The sequence below is a fragment of the Schistocerca cancellata genome, chromosome 2 (assembly GCF_023864275.1).
Source record: "Schistocerca cancellata isolate TAMUIC-IGC-003103 chromosome 2, iqSchCanc2.1, whole genome shotgun sequence".
Classification (NCBI taxonomy): domain Eukaryota; kingdom Metazoa; phylum Arthropoda; class Insecta; order Orthoptera; family Acrididae; genus Schistocerca; species Schistocerca cancellata.
Window position 1 is genome coordinate 1051668039 of NC_064627.1, and position 25739 is coordinate 1051693777.

The 25739-nt window shown below is 38.0% G+C and overlaps 1 protein-coding gene across 1 annotated transcript in view; it reads right to left on the bottom strand.

The window, feature by feature from the left end:
* LOC126163036 (esterase E4-like) overlaps nucleotides 1-25739 on the bottom strand; it is a 121368-nt gene that overhangs the window by 80704 nt on the left and 14925 nt on the right. The window contains 4 exon segments of the mRNA XM_049919910.1: nucleotides 10179-10363; nucleotides 14742-14927; nucleotides 16888-17047; nucleotides 19137-19265. Coding sequence (XP_049775867.1) covers nucleotides 10179-10363; nucleotides 14742-14927; nucleotides 16888-17047; nucleotides 19137-19265 — 660 coding nt within the window.

A 25739-nucleotide genomic window follows, 5' to 3' on the forward strand; every position in this document is an offset into this window, starting at 1 on the left:
GCTCTGTAAAACTCTTCACGCAGTATCATATCTCCCATTTCATCTTCATCTACATCCTCTTCCATTTCCATAATATTGTCCTCAAGTACATCGCCCTTGTATAGACCCTCTATATCCTCCTTCCACCTTTCTGCTTTCCCTTCTTTGGTTAGAACTGGGTTTCCATCTGAGCTCTTGATATTCATACAAGTGGCTCTCTTTCCTCCAAAGGTCTCTTTAATTTCCCTGTAGGCAGTGTCTATCTTACCCCTAGTGAGATAAGCCTCTACATCCTTACATTTGTCCTCTAGCCATGCCTGCTTAGCAATTTTGCACTTCCTGTCGATCTCATTTTTGAGATGTTTGTATTCCTTTTTGCCTGCTTCATTTACTGCATTTTTATATTTTCTCCTTTCATCTATTAAATTCAATATTTCTTCGGTTACCCAAGGATTTCTACTAGCCCTCGTCTTGATCCTCTGCTGCCTTCACTACTTCATCCCTCAAAGCTACCCATTCTTCTTCTACTGTATTTCTTTCCCCCATTCTTATCAATTTTTCCCTTATGCTCTCCCTGAAACTCGGTACAACCTTTGGTTTAGTCAGTTTATCCAGGTCCCATCTCCTTAAATTCCCAACTTTTTGCAGTTTCTTCAATTTTAATCTACTGTTCATAACCAATAGATTGTGGTCAGAGTCCACATCTGCCCCTGGAAATGTCTTACAATTTAAAACCTGGTTCATAAATCTCTGTCTTACCATTATATAATCTATCTGAAACCTGTCAGTATCTCCAGGCTTCTTCCATGTATACAATCTTCTTTTATGATTCTTGAATGAAGTGTTAGCTATTATTAAGTTGTGCTCTGTGCAAAATTCTACCAGGCAGCTTCCTCTTTTGTTTCTTACCCCCAATCCATATTCACCTACTACATTTCCTTCTCTCCCTTTTCCTACTTACGAATTCCAGTCACCCGTGACTATTAAATTTTCGTCTCCCTTCACTATCTGAATAATTTCTTTTATTTCATCATACATTTCTTCAATTTATTTGCCATCTGCAGAGCTAATAGGCATATAAACTTGTACTACTGTGTTAGGCGTGGGCTTCATATCTATCTTGGCCACAATAATGCGTTCACTACGCTGTTTGTAGTAGCTTACCCGCATTCCTATTTTCCTATTCATTATTAAACCTACTCCTGCATTACCCCTATTTGATTTTGTGTTTATAACCCTGTAGTCACCTGACCAGAAGTCTTGTTCCTCCTGCCACCGAACTTCACTAATTCCCACTATATCTAACTTTAACCTATCCATTTCCCTTTTTAAATTTTCTAACCTACCTGCCCAATTAAGGGATCTGACATTCCACATTCCGATCCGTAGAACGCCAGTTTTATTTCTCCTGATAACAACATCCTCTTGAGTAGTCCTTGCCCGGAGATCCGAATGGGGGACTATTTTACCTCCGGAATATTTTACCCAAGAGGATGCCATCATCATTTAACCATACAGTAAAGCTGGATGCCCTGGGGAAAAATTATGGCCATAGTTTCCCCTTGCTTTCAGCCGTTTGCAGTACCAGCACAGCAAGACCGTTTTGGTTAGTGTTACAAGGCCAGATCAGTCAATCATCCAGACTGTTGCCCCTGCAACTACTGAAAAGGCTGTTGCCCCTCTTCAGGAACCACACATTTGTCTGGCCTCTCAACAGATACATCTCCGTTGTGGTTGCACCTACGGTATGGCTATCTGTATCGCTGAGGCACGCAAGCCTCCCCACCAACGGCAAGGTCCATGGTTCATATGGAGGGGGATCGGGGGGGGGGGGGGGAGGGGGGGGATGTCCATGGTTCATGGGTTCCGTTCAGTATATTCTGTAATTCTTCTTTACTTTCACTCAGGACAGCAATGTCTTCAGCAAATCTTAGCATTGATGTCCTTTCACCTTAAATTTTTATCCAAATCATGAATCTTTATTTTGTTGTTTGATGGGTTCACTGGTGTCCAGCTGGATACAGTCATTGAATGCCCTGATATTTCAGCAAATAACCTTTCTGCCATCATCATGTGGTGCTGATGCAATGATGTGTCTGCTCTCTGCCACTAGTATTTATCTCTCGCAGGTCAAGGTACTATTCCGTGTGCTGTGGCAGAATGATCTCATGTCCATTTGCACTGTTGACTGTTGATCCTTTCTAGAGCTCACTGAGTTGATGAGGTTGTCTGTTATGCAAATTCCTATGGCCTCTATGAAGATGCAGACCCTGCAGTTATTTGTAGGGCCAGTATTTTTGTCTTGTCATAATTCACTGTGTGTCCAGTGTTTATGCAATGTTCTGCTAGGGCAGAATGGATATTGCAGCCACCTACTGCAGCCTCCGCTTCCCCCACCACTGAACAAGCCACACACCATCAGCATACGGAATCACACCTAGACCTGTGAGAGATAAATACTAGCTGCAGAGAGTGGACAGATCATTGCAGTAACACCATCTGATGATGGAATAACGGTTATTTGCCAAAATATCATGGACATTCAATGATCATATCCAGCTGGACACCAGAGAACCCTTCAAACAGCATGTACAATGCGAAAGCCTCAGAGCATTTATTACCAACCTCTATGGGGATCATATGTACCATCTGGTGAAGAAACTGGATAAGCTTAAAAACCAGAAAGGATGTCTGCTATGTTCTCTCACCTTCTTGTTAAGGTGAAGGGACAAACACACCATACCTACTTTCGCCAAAGTTGTGCATCACATATGCACCCCTGCAATGAATCGTATCAAGTGTAGAGCCAGCCTGGCCCTGATCAGGGAACAGAATTGCTACACCTGACAGCAGCTCAACAAGAACACCAAGGACCTGCTGCACCTTCACCTATGATAATCCTTTGTGGTTCAAGAATATACCTGGGATTGGGTGGGTGGTGTCACCTGGGCCCAAGCAGACTGGACACACTCGATATCCATGGAGAAGCAGATCACTAAGTTTGCATGGCTACCTGGCAAACCACAAGAAGAAACAAAGACTGGGGCCCAACTTTGCGCCAACACCTGCAAACTCTCCCATTCACTGAAATATCTTCAGTAGGGCAGGCATTCTGAGGGCTACCAGATGACAAGGCTGAAGAAATCAGGAGGGAAATGTGCCAGCTTCCTTCAAGAGCAACACCAGCCAGAAGCAACATGCTCCAGAGTGGAAAGAACAGCACTACATAACCTTAGGGAAAATATAGGGGTAGACGTTCTCCCAGCCAACAAGGAGGCACTACCATCATTCTTGAGAGACACAACTATGAACAGAAGATGCTGCAATTGGTAGATGACTCAGTATATTGGAGGCTTAAAACAGACCCTACTAAGAAGATACAACAAAGCATCTCCAACTTGATGAAAAATGGCGCACTCAAGGATAAGGACATCATGAGACTTCACCAACACTTGGCGGTAGCACAGAGGATATTTGGCCTTCCAAAGACACACAAAGATGGGATGTAACTGGTAGTCAGCAACATAGGAGCTGTGACATACTCTCTGGCACAGCATCTGGCAGGCCTGCTATGATCTTTTGTGGGAAAATGTGAACACCACATCCGGAATTCGATGGACTACATTGGCCACCTAAAGGAGCTAACTTTACAAGAATTCAACATCATTTTCAGCTTTTATGTAGTGTCACTATTTACGTGAGTCCCTCTGGCAGATTCAATCAACTTAAACAGTGAGAAATTCAGGGAAGAACTGACACAAATTTTCAGGCATGTGTTAACATCGACCCACTTTGTCTTCAATGGCCAGTACTACAAGCAGACTGATGGAGTGGCCATGGGGAGCCCTCACTCTCCAGTGGTAGCCAACCTATTCATAGAGAGTTTCAGAAAAGTAGCCTTGGAAATTGCTGAAATGAAACCTGTATGTTTCTTCCAATATGTGGACGATGCATTTGTAATCTGGCTACATGGAAAGGACCAACTACAAATATTTCTACAAGATCTAAATTCCATCTATAACAACATACAGTTCACTATGTAAATCGAGAAAGATGGACAACTACTGTTTCTTGATATCCTGTTGCAGTGCAGGTGAGACGTACTGCAAGTCTTCACACACTGACCTGTACGTACATGCTTCCAGTAGCCACCATCCAGCTTAGCTAAATGGGGTTCTTAACACCTTGGTACACAGAGCAGATATGATCTCAGATGAACAAAACCTATCAATGAAACTCAAACACCTGAAGACTGTGCTCCACAAGAATGGATAAGGCAACCATCAAATCCAAAGGGGCTTCCAATAACAGAAGCACAGTAGGGACCAAGATGAAGAACAAATGGAAAAAAAGAGAAAAAATGCCTGCCATTACTACCTTTTGCAGGCAGTGTATCATCCAAAATAGCAAGAGTAATGAGGCAACACAAGATCAACACAGTCTTCCAACTACCAGCTAAGATGTGCACCTTGCTTGAAACAGTGGATGTATACAAAATTCCATGTGGCTGTGGCAAATCCTATATTGGCCAAACATTTTGCATGGTGGAAGATCAATGCAAAGAACACCATCGATATACGCGCCTATGCCAACCAAGCCAATCTGCCCTAGCAGAAGGTTGCATAATCACTGAACATGCAGCAAATTATTACAAGGCAAATGTATTGGCTCCACAAATAACTATTGGGACTGCATTTTCAAAGAGGCCATGGAAATTCACATAACAGACAATGTTGTCAACAGGGACACTGGTTACCTACTCAGTAAGGCCTGGGACCCAAAAATAAGATCTATCAAGGAGTAATGGTGCAAGCAGACATGAGATCATTCCGCCATGGCTACCAAAGAGATACTGTGGCCCCCATCCTACCATCTACCGCAGCCTTTGCTTCCCCCAAAACCGAACATGCTGCGCGCTGTCGGAACACAGTATAGCACATTGACCCACAAGAGATAAATACTAGCAACAGAGAGTGGACAGATCATTGCATCACCATCACCTGATGATGGTGGAATGATTATTTGCCAAAACATCATAGACATTTGACTATCATATCTGGCTGGACACACGAGAACCCTTCAAACAGCATATACATGGGAAAGCCTCAGAACACATATAACCAAGATGGCGGCAAGTGAACACGTAACTTTAAACCACTCTGCAGTTTTTGAGGACTTAATTTCAATCAAGTGTACTGTATGTGACGAAACAGTGCTAAATGGAATTAGAATATGTGTGTTTAAACAGAAATGGTGCCATTCACACTGCTTTTCTCAGGAAGATTTACAAATACAGTGTAATTGTGACATAGAGTGTGATGGCTGCGAGATTGCGAGTGAAAAGTTCTACGCGGGAATAGAAGACAGTGTGCATGATGAACTTCAAAAAGAACCTGACATTATAACAAAATATATAAAAACAATGGAAAATGTGGTACTAACCGTATGGGAACTATCTGAATCGTCAAGGCAACAAGATCTCATAAATGATAGCCATAAAATTCATAGGTCTGCACAACCAAATGTACAAAGTGTAAACAGTACGACTGTAACTATAAATATGAACGAACTGGTCACTCAAAAAGACACAAGTGAATTAAACACAAGAAAAGAAAGTGTTAATAGTGCGTCTATGCGTATATGAACAAACTATCCACACAAAAAGATGCAAGTGGATTAAACAGAGAAAAACACAAGTTAAATATTCGTAAAGAAAGAAAAGTAAACAACCATGTTATGCATAAGCAAGGATACAAGCGACAAACATACATTTTTGCAAATAGTCCTGGGAGAGGAGTTACAGAAATTATGAGAAGAAATCACCCAGACCTTAATGTAACAGGCATCATCAAACCAGGCGCACCACTACGTGAAATTCTGAAAAACACTGACAACATATTGACGACCGGTAACAGCTGCATCATAATAGGAGGCATAAATGACATTTACTGTAATGAAACTTGGCGTGCAACGAGAATCCTAAAGGAAACAATCAAAAGGATGCCTCGAGTGCATTTCTACATTGTTAGTATCCCAGGAGACACGATCTGATGGAAAACTCGTGTGTAAACATCGAGAGTAACAAAGCATAGTGAAACTATAATCGATCATGTAATAACAAATATTCCTACATGCTATTGTGACACACAGGTAATAAACTTCACATTAGCAGACCATTTTGCAATCGTGATAGACATAAATATAAAGACTAGTGATTCAGTGCAGAAGATATGGGAGATGAGAAGACAGAACTACCCACATAACATAAATCTGCTAAAAAAGATGTTAGAGGCAGAAAACTTGGAAACAATATATGCAGCTAAAGATGCAAACATCAAATGGAACCAGTTTTTTTCTTTATTCAGTTATTATTATGATGTTACATGTCCTGTTAGTAAAAGGCTTGTCAAAAAGCAACAAAAAAAGAAAAGCTGGGTGACTGGAGAAGTAATCCATGCCAGAAATAATCTGAGAGTGTATTATGACCTCTCCAAACAAAAAAATACTGAGGCCTACAACACACTGCATAAAATGAAAAAGAAAGAGTACTGTAGTTTTATCAGAGAAACTAAAGCATCATTCATCAGGATGTCTATAGATAAGGGAAATAACTACTCAAAAAGTTTATGGTCTTTCATTAATGAAGAGGAAGGAAAAGTAACCAATCGGGCAGAGGACATCTGCCCACTGATGAGTGGGAAAAGCAATACAAACCCTCTAGAAAGAGCCAATACTTTTAATATTACTGTAGCAAATGAATTAATAAGACAAAATAAAAAAATGCGGTAAGTAAATTGTTAAACAAGTCATACTATGGTTTTCATACCTACAACAGATACAGAAGTGTCAAACCTAATAAAACAACTTAAAATTAAACATTCATCTGGCTTGGATGGTGTCACATCACATCTCATAAAGGAATGCGGAGAATGTATATTAAAAGCATTGACACACATGCTGAATGCTGCGATAGAAGAAGGTATATTTCCAGATTCACTGAAAGTAAGTAAAGTAAAGCCAATATTTAAGGAAGGGAACAGGGATGAATTAGGAAATTACAGGCCAATATCACTGATCTCAACATTTGCTAAAATCTATGAAATGATAATAAAGAATAGAATTGTAAGTTTTATAACAAATTACAGTATACTACATTCATCACAACATGGTTTCAGAGAAGGGAAGTCAACAAAAACAGATATAATTGAGCACATTCTTAATTTACTTGACAGGCAACAAAAGACATGTGGGATTTTTATGGACCTATCTAAGGCATTTGATTGTGTGAACCACTCAAAATTAATGATGAAATTATATTGGTATGAAATTAAAGGAAAATGCTATGACATACTTAAATCATACATTACAAATAGGAAACAATGCATGGAAATCAGACATACTAGTGGGGGAAATATAACAAACTACAGATCAGAATTGCAAACAGTTAAACACGGTGTGCTGCAAGGGTCTGTGCTTGGGCCAACACTATTTATACTCTATGTAAATGACTTCCCTAGCTATATAAATCAGAAACTTATAATGTATGCTGATGACACAACAATCATTTGCACAGCTGACACGAAGGAGGAGCTTGAGAAGGAAGCACTCCTGAATATCGAAAATGCAAATAAATATTTAACACAAAACAACCTGTTTATGAATCAGTCTAAAACAATGAATGTAGTATTTCAGACCAAGCATAGTGAAAATTATAATATAAATGTTAATATAAATGGAAAGACTATTAAAGAACTAACCAGCACAAATTTTCTAGGAACTATAATAGACAAACATTTGGCATGGGGGCGCATATAGATGCACTGTGTAAAAACATAAACAAACAGATCTTCATCATGCATAAAACAGCTAAGACTGTGGATGATAAAGTCCTCAGATCAATGTATTATGGACTTGTCTTCCCACATTTGTCTTATTCAGTTCATATATGTGGAAGTGCACAAGCTGGCTACTTAAAAAGAATATTCACAATTCAGAAAAGAGCAGTGAGATGCATTGCAAAAATACCACCAAGACAGACCTGTAGGAAAGCTTTTGTACACTATAATATTATGACACTATATTCACTGTACATATACCAAAGCACAATGGTGGTAAGGTCAAGCGATAAACACCTCCTAAATAAAAATGTACACAAACACGGTACAAGAGGAAATGAAAATTACTACATGATAAACAGAAATCTAAAACTGTCTATGACTGCCCCTGAAGAAGCAGGCAAAAGGTTTTTTAATAAACTCCCCAAAATCATTAAAAAAGAAACAGACCTAAAATGTCTTAAAAATAATTTGAAACTATATCTCACAGAGAAATGTATATACAGTTTGAGTGAATACTAAGATGGTGTTTAAATATGTTATATCATTACTGAAATGTACCTTTAAAAATTATCATTTCTGTATGGTGTTTGGATTTGTGTGTATATATAATGTGAAACATGTAATACCTTTGTATGCTTATGGATTATTTCTGTTTAATTATTTGTTTCATTTATGTATAATGAAATAAAGTTTGATGTTAATAGCCTATTGTATGACACACCCAATACTCTCAGCTGGATTTTCAGCTGGAGTCCATGGGCAAAGAATAAATAACTAAATATTTCTGTCATTGCTCCTTCCATGTATAGATTGAACAGTAGGGGCAAAAGACTACATCCCTGTCTTATACCCTTTTTAATCTGAGCATTTTGTACTTGGTCTGCCATTTTTATTGCTCACTCTTGCTTCTTGTTCATACAGTAAAATTCCCCCCCCCCCCCCCCCCCTCATTTCTCAATAGCTTACTTCTATTTTTTTCATAATTTAGAGCAACTTGCACCCTTTTATATTATTGAAAGCTTTTTCCAGATCAACAAATCCAATGAACATGACTTGATTTTACCTCAGTCTAGCTTCCATTATCAACTGTAATGTCAGAACTACCTCTCTGGCATCTTTCCCTTTTCTAAAGCCAAACTGATCATCTAGCATATTCTAACTGGCAACTTCACTGCATGAGCTGTTAAGCCAATTGTGTGATAATTTTCACACTTACCATTTCTTGCAATCTTTGGAACCATGTGGATGATGTTTTTCTGAAAGTCTGATGATATATCACCAGTTTCAGACATTCTGCACACCAACATGAATAGCATTTTGTTGCCACTTCCTCAATGAGTTTAGAAATTATGAAGGAATGCTATCTATCCCTTCTGCCCTTTATCAGCAAAGATTGCAGTTTTTAGCCCCCTCTTTAAATTTACTGAAAGATAATTATGTAGGTTAGAAACAATTTACGTAGGTTAAAAACATGGCACTGTATTAACCCTTGTGGCACTTCTGAAGTTACTTTCATGCCTGAGAAGCAGTCTGTTGGCAAGACCCTCTGCTGACATATGTTTAGTGAATCTCACACAGTATGAATATTTTTAATGATGCCACTGAAAATGCTTTAGACTAGTCTAGCAAGATTGGAAATGAGTATTAACATTACACAGTTTCTGGTGATGTTATTTCATCAAAAATTACCGTTATTCACAATATTCAAGCTGCTGAGTTTTAGTGCTTTAAAGTTCTTCAAATAATAGTGTTGTAGACAGTATTTTTTTCTTCCATACACATTATGTGTGACTCAAATCCATCTTGATCTATTGAGCTGAGTTCTCTCTGAGCTACCCCATACCCCTTTCCCTATCTTTTTTTATCACTCTCCAATTCTTCCCATATCTCCCCCACACCTAAGAAGGTACAAGTGTTAATTTTATGTGTAAAGTTAAAACAATGTTGACTGAGATTCAAACCACTCAGTTCCTACCTCTCACAGGTGGCGTCCTACCATACGAGCGCACCTTGTAGAGTGACTCAGTGCTTCAACATGTCATGGATTTCTTACGTACAAGGAGTTGTCCTCGCTACACATCAATTGTTCTTATAACCCTCCTGACCTCAATGTTTGCTAGTCGGTACCCCACACACAACTCCACGCCTGCTCCTTGGTTATAACTTCACTCGTCCTGCCCTCACACCCTCTTCTCCATAGTTTCCCCTCATCCTACATTTTATCTTCCCCTCCCAATTCTGTGCTTTCCCTATTTGGTGTTATACCTTTAGCCCCTGAATTATCTGTATTCCTTCAAGAAAGTTCCATTACCAGCTTTTGCTTTAGCTCTTTTATATTCTTAGTAACAACAAAATACTTACAAAAAACTGTGGCTGTGTTTCTGCAATTTCTAGGGCATCCTTTCCTTTCAAACATTCAACAATCTTCTCTGATGTTGTGTCAGGGCAGTTTAGAATTCTAGCTTGCTTCTTTGCTTGCTGCAATGGTTCCTTTACAGCACTTGATTGAAAGCCTGCACTCATTGCAATTCCTTTATGAAATAAGCCTACAAAATAATGACTTTGGTCATAATTATGTAAATAAATACTGTTTCAGTATTTTAAAATAATATTTGAATCAAGAGATTATCTAGAAAAGGAGTACTTCCTTGCAAATTATCAAAACTAGTAAAAGGAGACAGAGGCTGAATTTTGAAATATTATCTCTTGTTGCAAATGTGCTCCTCTTCTCATATTTTTACCACATTTTGAATTTAAAATAACATTTTTGTATTAATTTGACAGGTGATTAAAACTGTGAAGAACCTGAGACAATTTGTTGTCAGTAGGATACAATGATTTGGAACTTCCTGACAGATTAAACCTGTGTGTCAGACCAGGATTCAAACTTGAGATCTTTGCCATTTGTGGGCAAGTGCTCTACCAGCTGAGCTATCCTGGCATGACTCACAACCCATCCTAATGGCTTCACTTCTCAAAGTATTTCATCTCCTAACTTCCAAACTTCACAGAAACTCTCCTGTGAAAACTACAGGAATAGAACTCCTTGAAGAAAGGATATTGTGGAGACATGGCTTATCAACAGCCTGAGGGATGTTTACACAATGAAATATTCACTCTGCAGTGAAATGTACACTGATATGAAACTTCCTGGCTGTGGTTAAGCCATGTGTCTGCAATATACTTTCTTCCACAAGTGCTAGGCTTGAAAGTTTTGCAGGAAAACTTCTGTGAAATTTGGAAGGTAGGGGATGAGTACTGTTGGACATAAAGCTGTGAGGATGTGTCATGAGTCATGATCGGGGAGCTCAGTTGGTAGAGCACTTGCCCAGAAACAGCAAAAGTCCCAAGTTGAAGTTGCAGTCTGACATACAATTTTAAAGTGCCACAAAGTTTCATATTACTGCACACTCTGCTGCAGAGTGAAAATTCCTTTCTGAACACATGACTTATTTCTCAATGCAGAATTATTATTTGCAGAAATGCATAGTAAATAAGTGTAAGGGCATGAATGATCTACAGTTTGTTGTAGTAGCCATAATTAGAATATAATTAAAGTGACTACAAACTAAAGCTCAACTTTATTCATGTTTCTGCTTATTTTTTATGTAAAGTAAGAGAAAGGCAGCCACTTACCCAGAGAGCATTAGTGCATGACACACAGAAACATGTAACAGAAAACAATTAACATTACCTTCTGAGCTCTTGCTCATTTTCTAGTATTTGTTTCTATTTATTTAGTAGGAGTTCATACATTCACATGCTCACAGACACCCAAACAACCAAGCTCACAGCAGCAATGAGTCTCACTCAAAAGCTAATGTTAATTGTTTTTTATTACGTGTTTGTGTGTGCCACGCACCAGCTCTCTGTAGGTAAGTGGTTGTCTTTCCCCTATTTTATGTATTTTTCCATCCAGTGGGTGTTGATCAATGAGGGCCAAAATTCTTTCAGTGGGGGCACAATATCCAGCTACAATGGGTTATCCAGGATTGTTGGGTTTGCGAATTTTGTGGAGCACATAGAATGTGGGTGTGTGAGGTGTCAAAGGGGTGAGGAAGGCAACTGATTCAGGGAAAAGGTTCTGGGAAGGGCCTAAGACTTTAAGCAGGGATTGGAGTTTATGTTGGACTTCTCAGATGGGATCACTCTGACAAAGTTTATAGGTAGAGGAGTTGGATAAGTGGCAGAGGTCTTCCAACAGGTAGTCACTGTAATTCCTAACAACAGTGGTAGAACCTGTGTCTGCAGATAGGATGATTAGGTCACCATTTGTTTTGAGGCTGTGTATGGTTGTCCTTTCTTCTGATGAAAGGTTGATGTTCTAGGAAGGGACCTGGGGAAGGATGGTGAGGCCAAGTTGGAGGTAAGAAATTCCTTTAAGGTGACAAGGAGGCATTTAGGTGGGAGGGAGGAGGACCATGGTTTGGTGGTGGTATGAACTGGGTGTCACAGGGCTCAGTGTTGGGATTAGTTTGGCTTTGGTTGGAGGAATTGGTAGCAAAAAAGTGTTTCCATTATAAGGATTGGTAGAAGGAGAGTAGGTCTTTGACAAGTCCAATATGGTTAAATTTCACTACAGTGTTAAAGGTGAGGCCTTTGGATAGGACTGAAACTTCTATGAAACTAAGGGTTTTTGTGGAAAGTTTGACAACAATGTTATGGGAATATTTTGGCTCTGGATTTGGTGTAGGATTGGTAGAGAGCTTTGGGGGATATGGCAAGTTGAAAAGATCAGCTAGACTCAGTCTGGGTGCTATGAAGTGTTGATGAGGATGAACACTGTCGATAGGACAGGGGTTGGATAGTGGAGCCCTGGGGTAGCAATAGGATGTCAGGAAGTTGAATAACTTAGGGAAGTGGTGTCTGTAATTCTCCTTCAGGTGTTAGAGAGCAAGGGATTGAATTTCAGAGATGTGATGTCTGTAGCACGGATTGCTCAGTAGCAGTATCTTGAGGAGGCAGGAGAGACGGTTCTGGGATTGTATGCATAGAGATGTGTTTTTTCAGTACCAGCTTTGTGAGGGCCAGGGACTGGCAAAAACTGAAGAGGTGAAGGTCATTGTGTTAGGAGGGGTGGGGGTCTAGAGAAAGGAACTTTCATGCTTAGACCATTGGGTTGAATTCTGTGGTTTAGACAGTGCTTAAGAAACAGGATGTGTGAATGGTTTTAGCCAGGGAAAGAGAGAAAGGAACACTTTTCTGAATTGGTCAGAAAGATGGAGCAGGAGTACACTGTGACACAGATGGTGTAGGAGACATGATAATGACACAGAAATGGGCAAATGAATATAACAGAATTTCGTGTAAGAGAAGATATTCATCAGCACAACACTAAAGGTTAAATGAAAATTGATATGCAAAGACACAGGTTGGTAAATGCAGCCCACTCACCCAGAGTCAGTTCCCGAAACATTCTTAATAAATTCCTTCCTGAGCTTCTTCTATGCCTTGGGCTTTTTTCAAAGTATTTCATATGAATCAGATGAGTGAGCTATTTTACACATCACGAAGCTCTAAATTAGTTGTGCTACTTGTATTGAAATCAGTATTTGTTTATGGTAGTTTGGGCACACAAAACCTAAAGGCTGTGCCCAATAGTGTAAAAATACTGTATTTTGCATTTACTGTTACATTAATTACATACAAGTGTCTACTGATATACAGGAATCATGGTACTACATTTCTTTGATTGCTGTAGAGTGTGAATTCAGGAACTATAAGGGCCATTCAAAAAGAAACGATCTGGAGATATAATTACAGAAAGCAGTACCTATATATTAAAAGTATTGACCCTGGCTGTTGAGTCACTTATCCCACTGTGACACAAGGTGGTGAATGGCTGTCTCATAAAATTCCTGGGGCTGCAATGTGAACCAGTTCCACATGTACAGCTGGACTTAGTCATCCGATGTGAATTGTTTGCCACTCAGAGCCTTTTAGGGGGACCAAAAATGGCGTAATCACAGAGAGAGAGATTCGGACTGTATGGAGTATGGTCGAGAACCTCCCATTTGATTTCTGCTGGAGTGGCACGACCATGCATAATTGGTTAATGACACCTGTCCTTCCCTGAAGTGCTTGTGCCATGCCTTGACCCTTGCAAGGGACATGCAGTGTTTGCCATACACTTGTGACCTTCATCGATGAATGTCCGTTCCTCCTACTCCTTCCACTGTTATAAAACGAACAACACCTCTCTGCTCTTATTTTGAGGCCTCCATATCACTGTTTGCAATGTGACTGGCAGTGTTGGATGATTGATGCATGCTTCTTCTAGCTCTGTGTAGTCACATGACATGCACACATGCCCTCAAGTGACGGGCTGTGAACTTCCACACTCTGGTCAGAACCACACCTTGTTACACGCACTATGATATTACCCTCCTGTCACCGGTTTGCATATTCCAGGCTCCAGATTTTTTTCTTTTTGAATGCCACTTATACTTCAACATCCATGACTATTTCATAATATTTCTTGTGCAGCAGTTCTCCACATAATCGGCAAAGAATGACTCATATGTCAAAACTGACAACAAGAAGGAACAGGATGATAGGACATGTCTTTAGACACGAGAGAATAACTTCCTTGGTACTAAAGGGAGCTGTAGAGTAAAATGCATACCACCAAGATAACAGTCTGCCACAACTGATTTTCTTATGTTTTATTTAGCACTTGAGAAAGCCATTGTTCAAAACTGGTACAGGTAAATAAAATATAAAAAGCACCTCTGGCATATTATTATTGCTACTACACGAATTTCCTGTATTTTTTAACAGCTAAAATTCAACTTTCGTTTCCAGCTTCACATTTCTGTTTAGCCGTACTTATGCTCTATTTACTAAAACATTTAATTAATTTCACTATCTGTACTTAACAAGCCACAAGCTCACAAAATGCGTATTATGACAGTTGGTACACACCTTTAGACATTGGAGACAGCATGTGCAAATATACACTGGTGGAGCCAGCACTATAGCCACTGAGTGCTACATTATCTGGGTCACCTCCAAAAGAAGCAATATTCTGCTGGACCCACCTGAGAGCCATCACCTGATCCTTAAATCCATTGTTTCCAGGAAGAACTGAGTCTCCAGTGCTTAGGAACCCTATAATTGATTATTGTTAGTGCATATTTCTATAATCAATGATGTTTTCATTTCATTTTACACCTTATGATTGGAATATTTTGTATAATTACAAGCTGTAAATATAAATAAGCATATTAACTTAAGGAAGGCAAATAAGGTATTCTGTATCTTTATCTGTCATAGGATGATCAGTGTGCAGAAAAGGAAAACTTTTTTAATAATGAAACTATTAAACAACTATGTATGACGGAATTACTTAGGTAGTAATATGTTCTGCTGGCCACATCCTTGGAACAATTTTAGGACAAAGAGAGTGTATCCCTATTACACTGTTGTAGTCACTGTGTAAAAGAGATAGTATAACAAATGAATATTAAGCAAAATGCATGATGGTTAAGTGTGATAGTGTGAAGTGTGATAGGACATTTTTGTATAATAGGTGCAAACAATGTTATTTCGGCTTTGTTAATGGGCATAATCAAAATATTGTATGATATACTAAAACGTGAGAAAATCAGTGGAAAATATATTAAAAAAAAAAAAAAATTCTGCAACAACAATATTCCAATTTATTTAGTTCAAACCAACCATGAGGATCTGATGTTAGATTTTCAGCTTCAAGAATCAGACCCCTAGACAAGAAGAACTGGAGCCATCTCAGCATGACAAGCTAAGTCAACTTGAAAGTTTATTGTAATCTTCGCTCCTCTCAAATCTTCATAAAAGACTTTGCTTATTAATTACTTGGACTGGGAATTTTTTAATGTGGACAATTGATGGAATAAGGAAGAAGGGGGGGGGGGGTGATTACAAGTTGCCATTGCAGCTTCTAATGCAATTGCTTTAAAAACTCTTAACTGACAAACATGGGGAGTTTTCTTTAGCAATGACATATGATGTAACCAAGAAAAGCTCAAGCTTTACACCCATACTTTCTTCGCCACAATAACTACAACAATGGTATGCTCAGTGTCACTGTCTTGCATTTGTCATTATACCAATGAAATGACTACTGTAATCAGAAAATAAGAAACATCCACTTGCAAATAGAGAAAGGTTGGATCTTTAAACTTCAAAAAGGAAATTCTTCTTCAAATTGCTGTCTGGCTTCTATAAAACCTCAAAACTGACTTTCACAAAAAATGCTCCAAAATCCCATTTTCTCTTAAATATTACAGCATATGTTGCAATACAAGAGAAGGAAAGTTGCTACTCACCATATAGCGGAGATGCTGAGCTGCGATAGGCACAATAAAAAGATTCACACAATCATAGCTTTTGGTCATTAAGGCCTTTGTCAGGAGTAGACATACATATACAAACACACACACACACACACACACACACACACACACACACACACACACACACACACACACACACATGCAAGCGCAAGTTACACACACATCTCCAGTCTGAGAGAGATGAAACTACACTGCAAGCAGCAGCAGCACCAGTGCACGTTCTGCTATATGGTGAATAGCAACTTTCCTTCTCTTGTATTGTTACAGCATATGTTGACTGCTTTTCAACTAAGGTATACTATTCACACACCAAATAAAAGTAGACATTTCTACAGCTCTGGCAAGGTAACCGGAAAATGACTTTAAAGTCATGGGTCAATCATTATGTAGTGGATAATAATGTCTGGTCAATTCAGTGTTGCAGTTCTTATTTATTGCCATGCAAAATAATAGTGTACAATTCTCTTTTTCACTAGAAAAATGGATGAGAGAGGAATTGTGTACTGGTATAGCAAATGGTGAACAATCAAGAGTGACATTTATTTTTTGATTTTAATGCTATGAATAGTATGCTGAATGTAAAGCTAGTAATGTTGGAATGCTACAGATTTCTTCTTCTGTGAAACAATCAATGACATTTGATGAATTTTTGTGTCTGCCTGTGAACCATAGCGTATTTACTAGTATTTTTATACTTTGTTAAAGATAAATATAGTGACTTTTGGGCAACATACCTAAAGCTCCAAGTCTGTAGTTGAGAGTCACAAGAACTATGTCCTCATCCAATAGATACTGAGGACCAAACAGGTCGCTTGTTCCTCTAAAGAGATAGAAGGCACCAGGGTGTAGAAAGACCATCACTGGTCTCTTTGGGTTTCGGGTATGGTCTGGCAACTGGAATTATAGAAATGTGTATAAATTAATCTACTTCATTCCTTTGAACTTGCATTATTTACTACTGAATCATCCCAATCAAGTCATAATGTTATGAAAAATTCCTTCATTTACCATTAGCACTGTGGAATCCACATTTCATTTTATCTTGGATACAATTAACTGTATTAATATGATAGTTATTAAGAGATTATTTACTCTGTAAAAAAAAATCATTAAAATTAGTAATCAACAATCTCACGTTTTCAAGGCTTGGTAGAGCTGAGGTATCCTACTAGAACATTGTGTAGTATATGCAAATGTGACTTCATATTTTTGTAGATTCTCTTCAGCTGAGGTTTTCAGCACATTCTTTGTTCATGGTCCTTATGATGCAGTCCTGTTGAATTCACTGTCCTTTAACAGTTAAAGATCAACTGCAAGCATTGAATCAATGTGTGATCAATTGCTTCTGACTGAAAGCTCTTTGCTCTTTCCATGTCAATATTCTCATTTTAAAATCTGGTTCTGAGGTAACGTGACACACACTTTTGGCTGCAACATAAAACTGCAAAATTACCTGTCTCTTTTCATATCAGTTGCTATCCATTTGTTATCATGTGACTCATGTTTTCAATCTGGGTCCCTCTTTTAGAAATTGTTCCAAGGATTGTGAACATTTATTGAAAGTCAGAGAAACCTGTTATGAGATAATAGGTTTTCTAAACTTTTTATAAACAGTCTCCAGAAATAACTGAACAAACTCATTCAAAATAGATCAAAATACCTGGATTAAAACTGATAGTTTGTCATAAAAATGTATTGTTGGAATCAATATTAATAAACTGAAACATCAGTTACTTTCCAAATGCGTTCCCTCAACAAAATATAGTTCCAGATTTTTACTTCTAGATTAAGTTGTATTGCCTAACATTCATAATAACAGCATTTCATTAAGTTTTTATTTTGGTAATATTATTGTAAATTTTTGTCCTCCTATCTTCATATAAATCTTTTTCAGTCAATGTATCATGAGTGAAATTTGCTTGCATATAGTACTGACACTCTGAGGGACTTACATTTTTATTATGATGTTCTGAAATAGGCACAAAATTGCTCTGCTGCTTAACTTAACATAATGTAAAATATAAATCGGATTTAGAGACATGTCATTATCAAGATATGTTGATCAACTGATGCTGTAACAGTGACATTACTAGCCACCACAGCAAAAGAAGCTACTTCAACCAAAGACGGGCTGTGTGACCAGACAGAACTTGGGGGAATTTGATATACAATGTGTGAATTGTGTCACATCCATATTTTCATTACAGGTATTTTATGATGTGAACATTTCTGCCACCCTATAATTTTAACAAATGCCTGTGTCACTCATAAGCCTTTGTTCAGTTAATAAACATTACATTTTTTTTAATTCATTGGCATCATGTCTTTACAGCAGCTTCAGACATCAAGAGAAGATGTGGACCTGCACCTCTGGATAAAACAATGATATCAAAAAGATAAGTGTATCCATGGACATTGAGGATTCAGGAGACTCAAATGTACATTCATAAGGGTTTGTCTACTTTTCCAGTAAATGTTATGTATATCTTAATGTATTTTACTTCTTTCCTTTAACTTTTAAACTACGGGGCAGAATTCCTGAGGCATACATACGTTCAGGATGTGAAATGTGCACTATTTCCAATTGACACATATGAAGTAAAAAATACACACTCCATAGCTTTTGGAATTGCAGGTAATGGTTCCTCCATAATGGAGAAAGGAGCTGGCTTATTCTTTCAAAGTATGAAATAACTGCAAGTTCTAATTGTACAAGATCTTTATCTCTGATGTCTATGTTTTATTGTATTATCTAACTTCACAATTTATGCATTGGTAGCTGGCATTAGTTTAGTATGCAGAACAACATTTATGCAGATATATACTATAATGGAAAAGGATTCATGCTGATGGAACTATGATTTGAAAGTATGTATCTAAATTAATGAAACATGTTGCAAAGAGAATTTTCCATTAACACTTTGGTGCCATATATTTCCTAAAACAGATAGCAAGTGTCTATCATAGAAGTATTTTTACTTACTTTAGTTGTGTACACATTGAGAAACAAGCAGTCTTCAGAGGTCTGGTTAGTGTTTTCTGCTTCAGGACATCTTGCACCATCCTTTGTGGCATCTGTTATGCCATCCCACGGATTTAATGGTACTGGTGGCTGCAAGTTCATAATAATATGTGATAATTTGTGTCATATCCATATTTTATTTACATAGGTTTTTTTTTAAACTTTGTCTATATTTACATCTATATCTATATAGTAGAGGGAAACATTCCAAGTGGGAAAAATATATCTAAAAACAAAGATGATGAGACTTACCAAACAAAAGTGCTGGCAGGTCGATAGACACACAAAGAAACACAAACATACACACAAAATTCTAGCTTTTGCAACCAACGGTTGCCTCGTCAGGAAAGAGGGAAGGAGAGGGAAAGACGAAAGGAAGCCGTTGGTTGTGAAAGCTAGAATTTTGTGTGTATGCTTGTGTTTGTTTGTGTATCTATCGACCTGCCAGTGCTTTTGTTTGGTAAGTCTCATCATCTTTGTTTTTAGATATATTTACATCTATATCTACACTCTGAAAATTACTGTGAAGTAAGTACTGTACTACATATAAGTGTTACTTCACGTTTCTTTTGGTATGGAGTGTGGGAAGAATGATTGCTCAAATGCCTCAGTGCACTGTCTATATGATCTCTATGGGAAGAATGTTACAGCATAAAGTCAAGAGCTGGCACGCCAGTTGGGTATGATAGAGAAGGGAAGGCTATGAGGAGAAGTCAGCCAATCACATGCTGACTGGACCTTTCTCCAGGACAACAACACGACAGCAGCAGCCCCTATGTAAAGAGGACATAAGCACTGCAACCAACTGGTAACAGCCAGTTCAATAGTAGCATCAACTCTAGTTACATCGCTTGTACTCTCTATTTATCTCAGACATGGGCTTTGTCTGTTACTGAAGAATATTCATTATTTTGTATGTCACCCTTTGCTTGCGACACATCAGTGTAATTGCAAAAGTTAATTATTGTAAATTTCATTTGGTTTCATTTGGTAATAAAACTCATTAATACGATTTGTTTGAATGTTTCTCTGGTGAACTGAGTAGGCAGGCTTCCTACACACCACATATTTGTTGGAGAGTGTGGAGACATAATAAAACAAAAAATCTTTCATAATATTAAGTGTATATCGAGCACCTGCAGGTAACTTTAATCTGTTTGTAAACCACCTTGAAGCTGTACTGGCCCATTTAAGAACCAAAAACAAAGAAATAGTGGTTGCTGGTGATTTCAATGTAGATTTCCTTAAAGACTCTCCCAATAAGAACTTATTTGAGTTAGTAACACTATCATTCAACTTAATTCCCACAGTAAAGTTCCCCACTAGGATAGCCACTTGCTCACAAACAGCCATTGATAATATCTTTATAGAAAAGTCAAATGAACAAAATTATATTACAAAACCAATAGTCAATGGCCTCTCAGACCATGACATGCAGTTCCTTCTGTTAAATGTTAATACTGAACAGGATATAAAATCTGTTAAATCTGAGCTCAAGAGGGTAATCAGTAAGCCAAAAATTGATTATTTTAGGACACTCCTCAGAGACATTCACTGGACTGATGTTTACAGTGCTCATGGCATGAATAAAAAATATAACATTTTTGCTAATGAAGTGATTACCTTATTCGAACACTGCTTTCCCCCAAAACTTACCAAGGTTAGAGCAAAGTCTACAAAGAAGCCATGGATTACTCGAGGAATAGGGGTATCTTGTAAAACAAAAAGAAAACTGTATCTGTCAATCCGAAACATTTCCAATGTTGATGCTATAGCACATTATAAGAAATACTGCAAAATATTAAAGACTGTAATACGGATGTCAAAGCAAATATATTACAAGGAAAAGATAGTCATATCAGATAACAAAATAAAGACAATATGGGATATAGTGAAGGAGGAGACCGGTAGAACCAGACATGAAGAGGAACAAATAGTATTAAGAGTAAATGATGCATTGGTGACAGATGTGTATAGTGTTGCAGAACTTTTTAACAAACATTTTATAACTGTTACTGAAAAGATGGGGTTGTCAGGTTCGGTAGATGCTGCTATGGATTACCTTAGACCAGACATTTCAAGTAACTTCCATAATATGAATTTGACCCTCACTACCCCAACAGAAATAATGTCCATCATAAAATCTTTAAAATCAAAAACATCTAGTGGGTATGATGAAATATCAACAAAGTTAATTAAAGAATGTGATTCTGAGCTAAGTAACATATTAAGCTATCTGTGTAACCAGTCGTTTATCAGTGGAATATTTCCTGAATGGCTGAAATATGCTGAAGTTAAGCCACTGTTTAAGAAGGGAGATAAAGAAATAGCATCAAATTTCCGTCCAATTTCACTGTTGCCAGCATTCTCAAAAATTTTCGAAAAAGTAATGTACAGTCGTCTTTATAACCATCTTATCTCAAATAACATACTGTCAAAGTCACAGTTTGGATTTCTAAAATGTTCTGATATTGAGAAGGCTATCTACACTTACAGTGAAAATGTACTTAATTCATTAGACAAAAAATTGCAGGCAACTGGTATATTTTGTGATCTGTCAAAGGCATTTGACTGTGTAAATCACAATATCCTTTTAAGTAAACTAGAATATTATAGTGTAACAGGAAATGCTGCAAAATGGTTCAAATCTTATATCTCTGGCAGGAAACAAAGGGTGTTATTAGGAAAGAGACATGTATCAAGCTATCAGGCATCATCCAACTGGGAACTAATTACATGTGGGGTCCCACAAGGTTCCATTTTGGGGCCCTTACTTTTTCTTGTGTATATCAATGACCTTTCATCAGTAACATTACCAGATGCCAAGTTTGTTTTGTTTGCTGACGATACAAACATCGCAATAAATAGCAAATCAAGTAGTCTTAGAAAGATCAGCCAATAAAATATTTGTGGACATTAATCACTGGTTCCTAGCCAATTCTTTGTCACTAAACTTTGAAAAAACACACTACATGCAGTTCAGAACTTGTAAGGGGTGTCCCAAGAGTATATGTCTAACATATGATGACAAGAAGATAGAAGAAGTGGACGGTGTTAAATTCTTGGGATTACAGCTTGATAATAAATTCAACTGGGAGGAGCACACCACAGAACTGCTGAAGCGTCTTAACAAATCTCTGTTTGCAATGCGAATTTTGTCAGACATAGGGGATATAAAAATGAAAAAGCTGGCATACTATGCTTACTTTCATTCCATAATGTCATATGGGATTATTTTCTGGGGTAATTCATCAAGCCAAGCTAAAGTTTTCTGGGCACAAAAACGTGCAGTAAGAATTATATGTGGTGTGAACTCAAGAACATCCTGCAGAAGCCTGTTTAGGGAATTAGGGATACTAACTACAGCTTCCCAGTATATTTATTCCTTAATGAAATTTGTCATTAAAAATATATCACTTTTTCAAACCAACAGCTCAATTCATGGAATCAATACTAGAAATAAGAATAATCTCCACAAGGATTTAAAGTCACTTAGTCTTGTACAAAAAGGTGTGCATTATTCAGGAACACACATTTTCAATAACTTGCCAGCAGCCATAAAAAGCTTAACAACCAATGAAATTCAGTTTAAGAGAAGCCTAAAGGATTTATTGGTGGCCAACTCCTTCTACTCCATTGATGAATTTCTTAGTAAAACCAACTGATTTGTATATAAGTACAACATAACTTCTGCACAATTTCAGTGCAGTAATGTGTTCACTGAAAATTTGTGTGTGTGTGTGTGTGTGTGCTTGTGTGTGTGTAAGTGTGTAAGTATAATCTAACTTCTGCACCATTTCAGTGCAGTAATGTGTTCATTGTAAATAAGTATTACAGTAGTTGTATTACATGTTTCTTACCTTATAAATAAATAAAAAACTTTTTTATTTTAAATTCAGTGCAATAGTATTTGTAAAATGACTCTTAGTGTTCATTAAAAAATGACGATCATTCCACTTGGGACCTGTGGAATGGTACATTAGCTTATTTGTTTTAGTTGTAAATATTTGTCATGTATTGTTGTTTTTCTGACATGTTCCACATCCTGGAGGACCTCCTCACTACGGATCAATTGAAATGAAAGTAAATCTAATCTAATCTAATCTTTAACTGGCTGTAATATGTTCCAAAATACTGACAAGAGTTATTTTTAGAAGAATCGAAAAACTGACAAAAGCCAGCTTCACAGCATATCAGCATGGGTTTCGGAGATATGTGGGAGCTTATAAGGCAGTACTGACACTATAATTTATTTTAAGAGGTAAGTTAAAGTAAGGCACACATACATTCAAAGCATTTGTACATTTAGAGAATGCTTTTGCCAAAGTTGACTGGAATATACTCTTTGAAATTATGAAGGTAATTGGGATAAAATAAAGGAACATAAAGCTTATTTACAAGTTGTACAGAAACCAGACTGCAGTTGTAAGAATCAAAGGACACCAAATGTAAGCTGTGGTTGAGAAGGGAGTGAAACATATTTGTAGACTATCAATCTGCACATTGAGCAGGCAGTAGAAGAAGAAATTTGGAGAAGGAATTAAAGTTCAGTGAAAAAAAATTAAAAATTTCAAGGTTAACTGATGACATAGTAACTCTCCAAGAGACAGCAAAGGATTTGTAAGAACAGTTGAATTGAATAGACATGAGAGGAGGGCATAAAATGAACACCAACAAAAGAAAAATGATGGTAATGGAATTTAAAAAAGGCAATACTGAGGGAAGTAGGAAATGATACACTAAAAGTAGTAGCTAAAAACAAAGATGATGTGACTTACCAAATGAAAGTGCTGGCAGGTCGACAGACACACAAACGAACACAAACATACACACAAAATTCAAGCTTTCGCAACAAACTGTTGCCTCATCAGGAAAGAGGGAAGGAGAGGGAAAGACGAAATGAGATCCATCCTTCATGAAATCCTCCCCACTCCACCAAGAGTGTCTTTCCGCCGTCCACCTAACCTTCGTAACCTCTTAGTTCATCTCTATGAAATCCCCAAACCACCTTCCCTACCCTCTGGCTCCTACCCTTGTAACCGCCCCCGGTGTAAAACTTGTCCCATGCACCCTCCCACCACCACCTACTCCAGTCCTGTGACCCGGAAGGTGTACACAATCAAAGGCAGAGCCACGTGTGAAAGCACCCACGTGATCTACCAACTGACCTGCCTACACTGTGATGCATTCTATGTGGGAATGACCAGCAACAAACTGTCCATTCGCATGAATGGACACAGGCAGACAGTGTTTGTTGGTAATGAGGATCACCCTGTGGCTAAACATGCCTTGGTGCACGACCAGCACACCTTGGCACAGTGTTACACCGTCCGGGTTATCTGGATACTTCCTACTAACACCAACCTATCCGAACTCCGGAGATGGGAACTTGCTCTTCAATATATCCTCTCTTCCCATTATCCACCAGGCCTCAATCTCTGCTAATTTCAAGTTGCCGCCACTCATACCTCACCTGTCATTCAACAACATCTTTGCCTCTGCACTTCTGCCTCGACTGACATCTCTGCCCAAACTCTTTGTCTTTAAATATGTCTGCTTGTGTCTGCATATGTGTGGATGGATATGTGTGTGTGTGCGAGTGTATACCCGTCCTTTTTTCCCCCTAAGGTAAGTCTTTCCGCTCCCGGGACTGGAATGACTCCCTACCCTCTCCCTTAAAACCCACATCCTTTCGTCTTTCCCTCTCCTTCCCTCTTTCCTGATGAGGCAACAGTTTGTTGCGAAAGCTTGAATTTTGTGTGTATGTTTGTGTTCGTTTGTGTGTCGACCTGCCAGCACTTTCATTTGGTAAGTCACATCATCTTTGTTTTTAGGTATATTTTTCCTACGTGGAATGTTTCCTTCTATTATAACTAAAAGTAGTAGACGAGATTTGCTATTTATGCAGCAATATGACTGAATGTAACCAAAGTAGAAAGAACAGAAAATGCAGACCGGCTATAGCATGAAAAGCATTTCTGAAACAGGCAAATTTGTTAACATCTCATGTAAATCTAAGTGTTAAAAAGTCTTTTCTGAAGGTATCTGTAGCCTTGTACAAGACATGGATGATAAGTCATTCAGACAAGTAGTGAACAGAAGCTTTAGAAATGTGGTGCTACAGAAGAATGTTGAAGATTAGCTGGAGAGGTCATGTAACTAATGAGGTGGTACTGATCTGAATTGGGGTGAACATAAATTTGTGACTCAACTTGACTAAAAGAAGCAATTGGATGGCAGGACATATCCTGAGACATGAAGAAATTGTCAATTTGATAACAGAAGGAAAGGGGGCAGGAGGAGGTGTTAAAATTGTAGAGGAAGACCAAAGAATGAGAACATAATGCAATTTCATGTGGATGTATGTTGCAGTAGTCATTTGGAGATAAAGAGGCTTACACAGAATAGAGTAGCATGGAGAGCTGCATCAAATCAGTCTTCTGACTGAAGAACTCAACAACAATATAGTCCCTGATTCCTTGGCTATGTTGCACCAGGAAGCTTGGTGAAAACAGGGAAATTTTGCTAACTTATAATTTCATAACTTTCTCAACATTTTTTGTA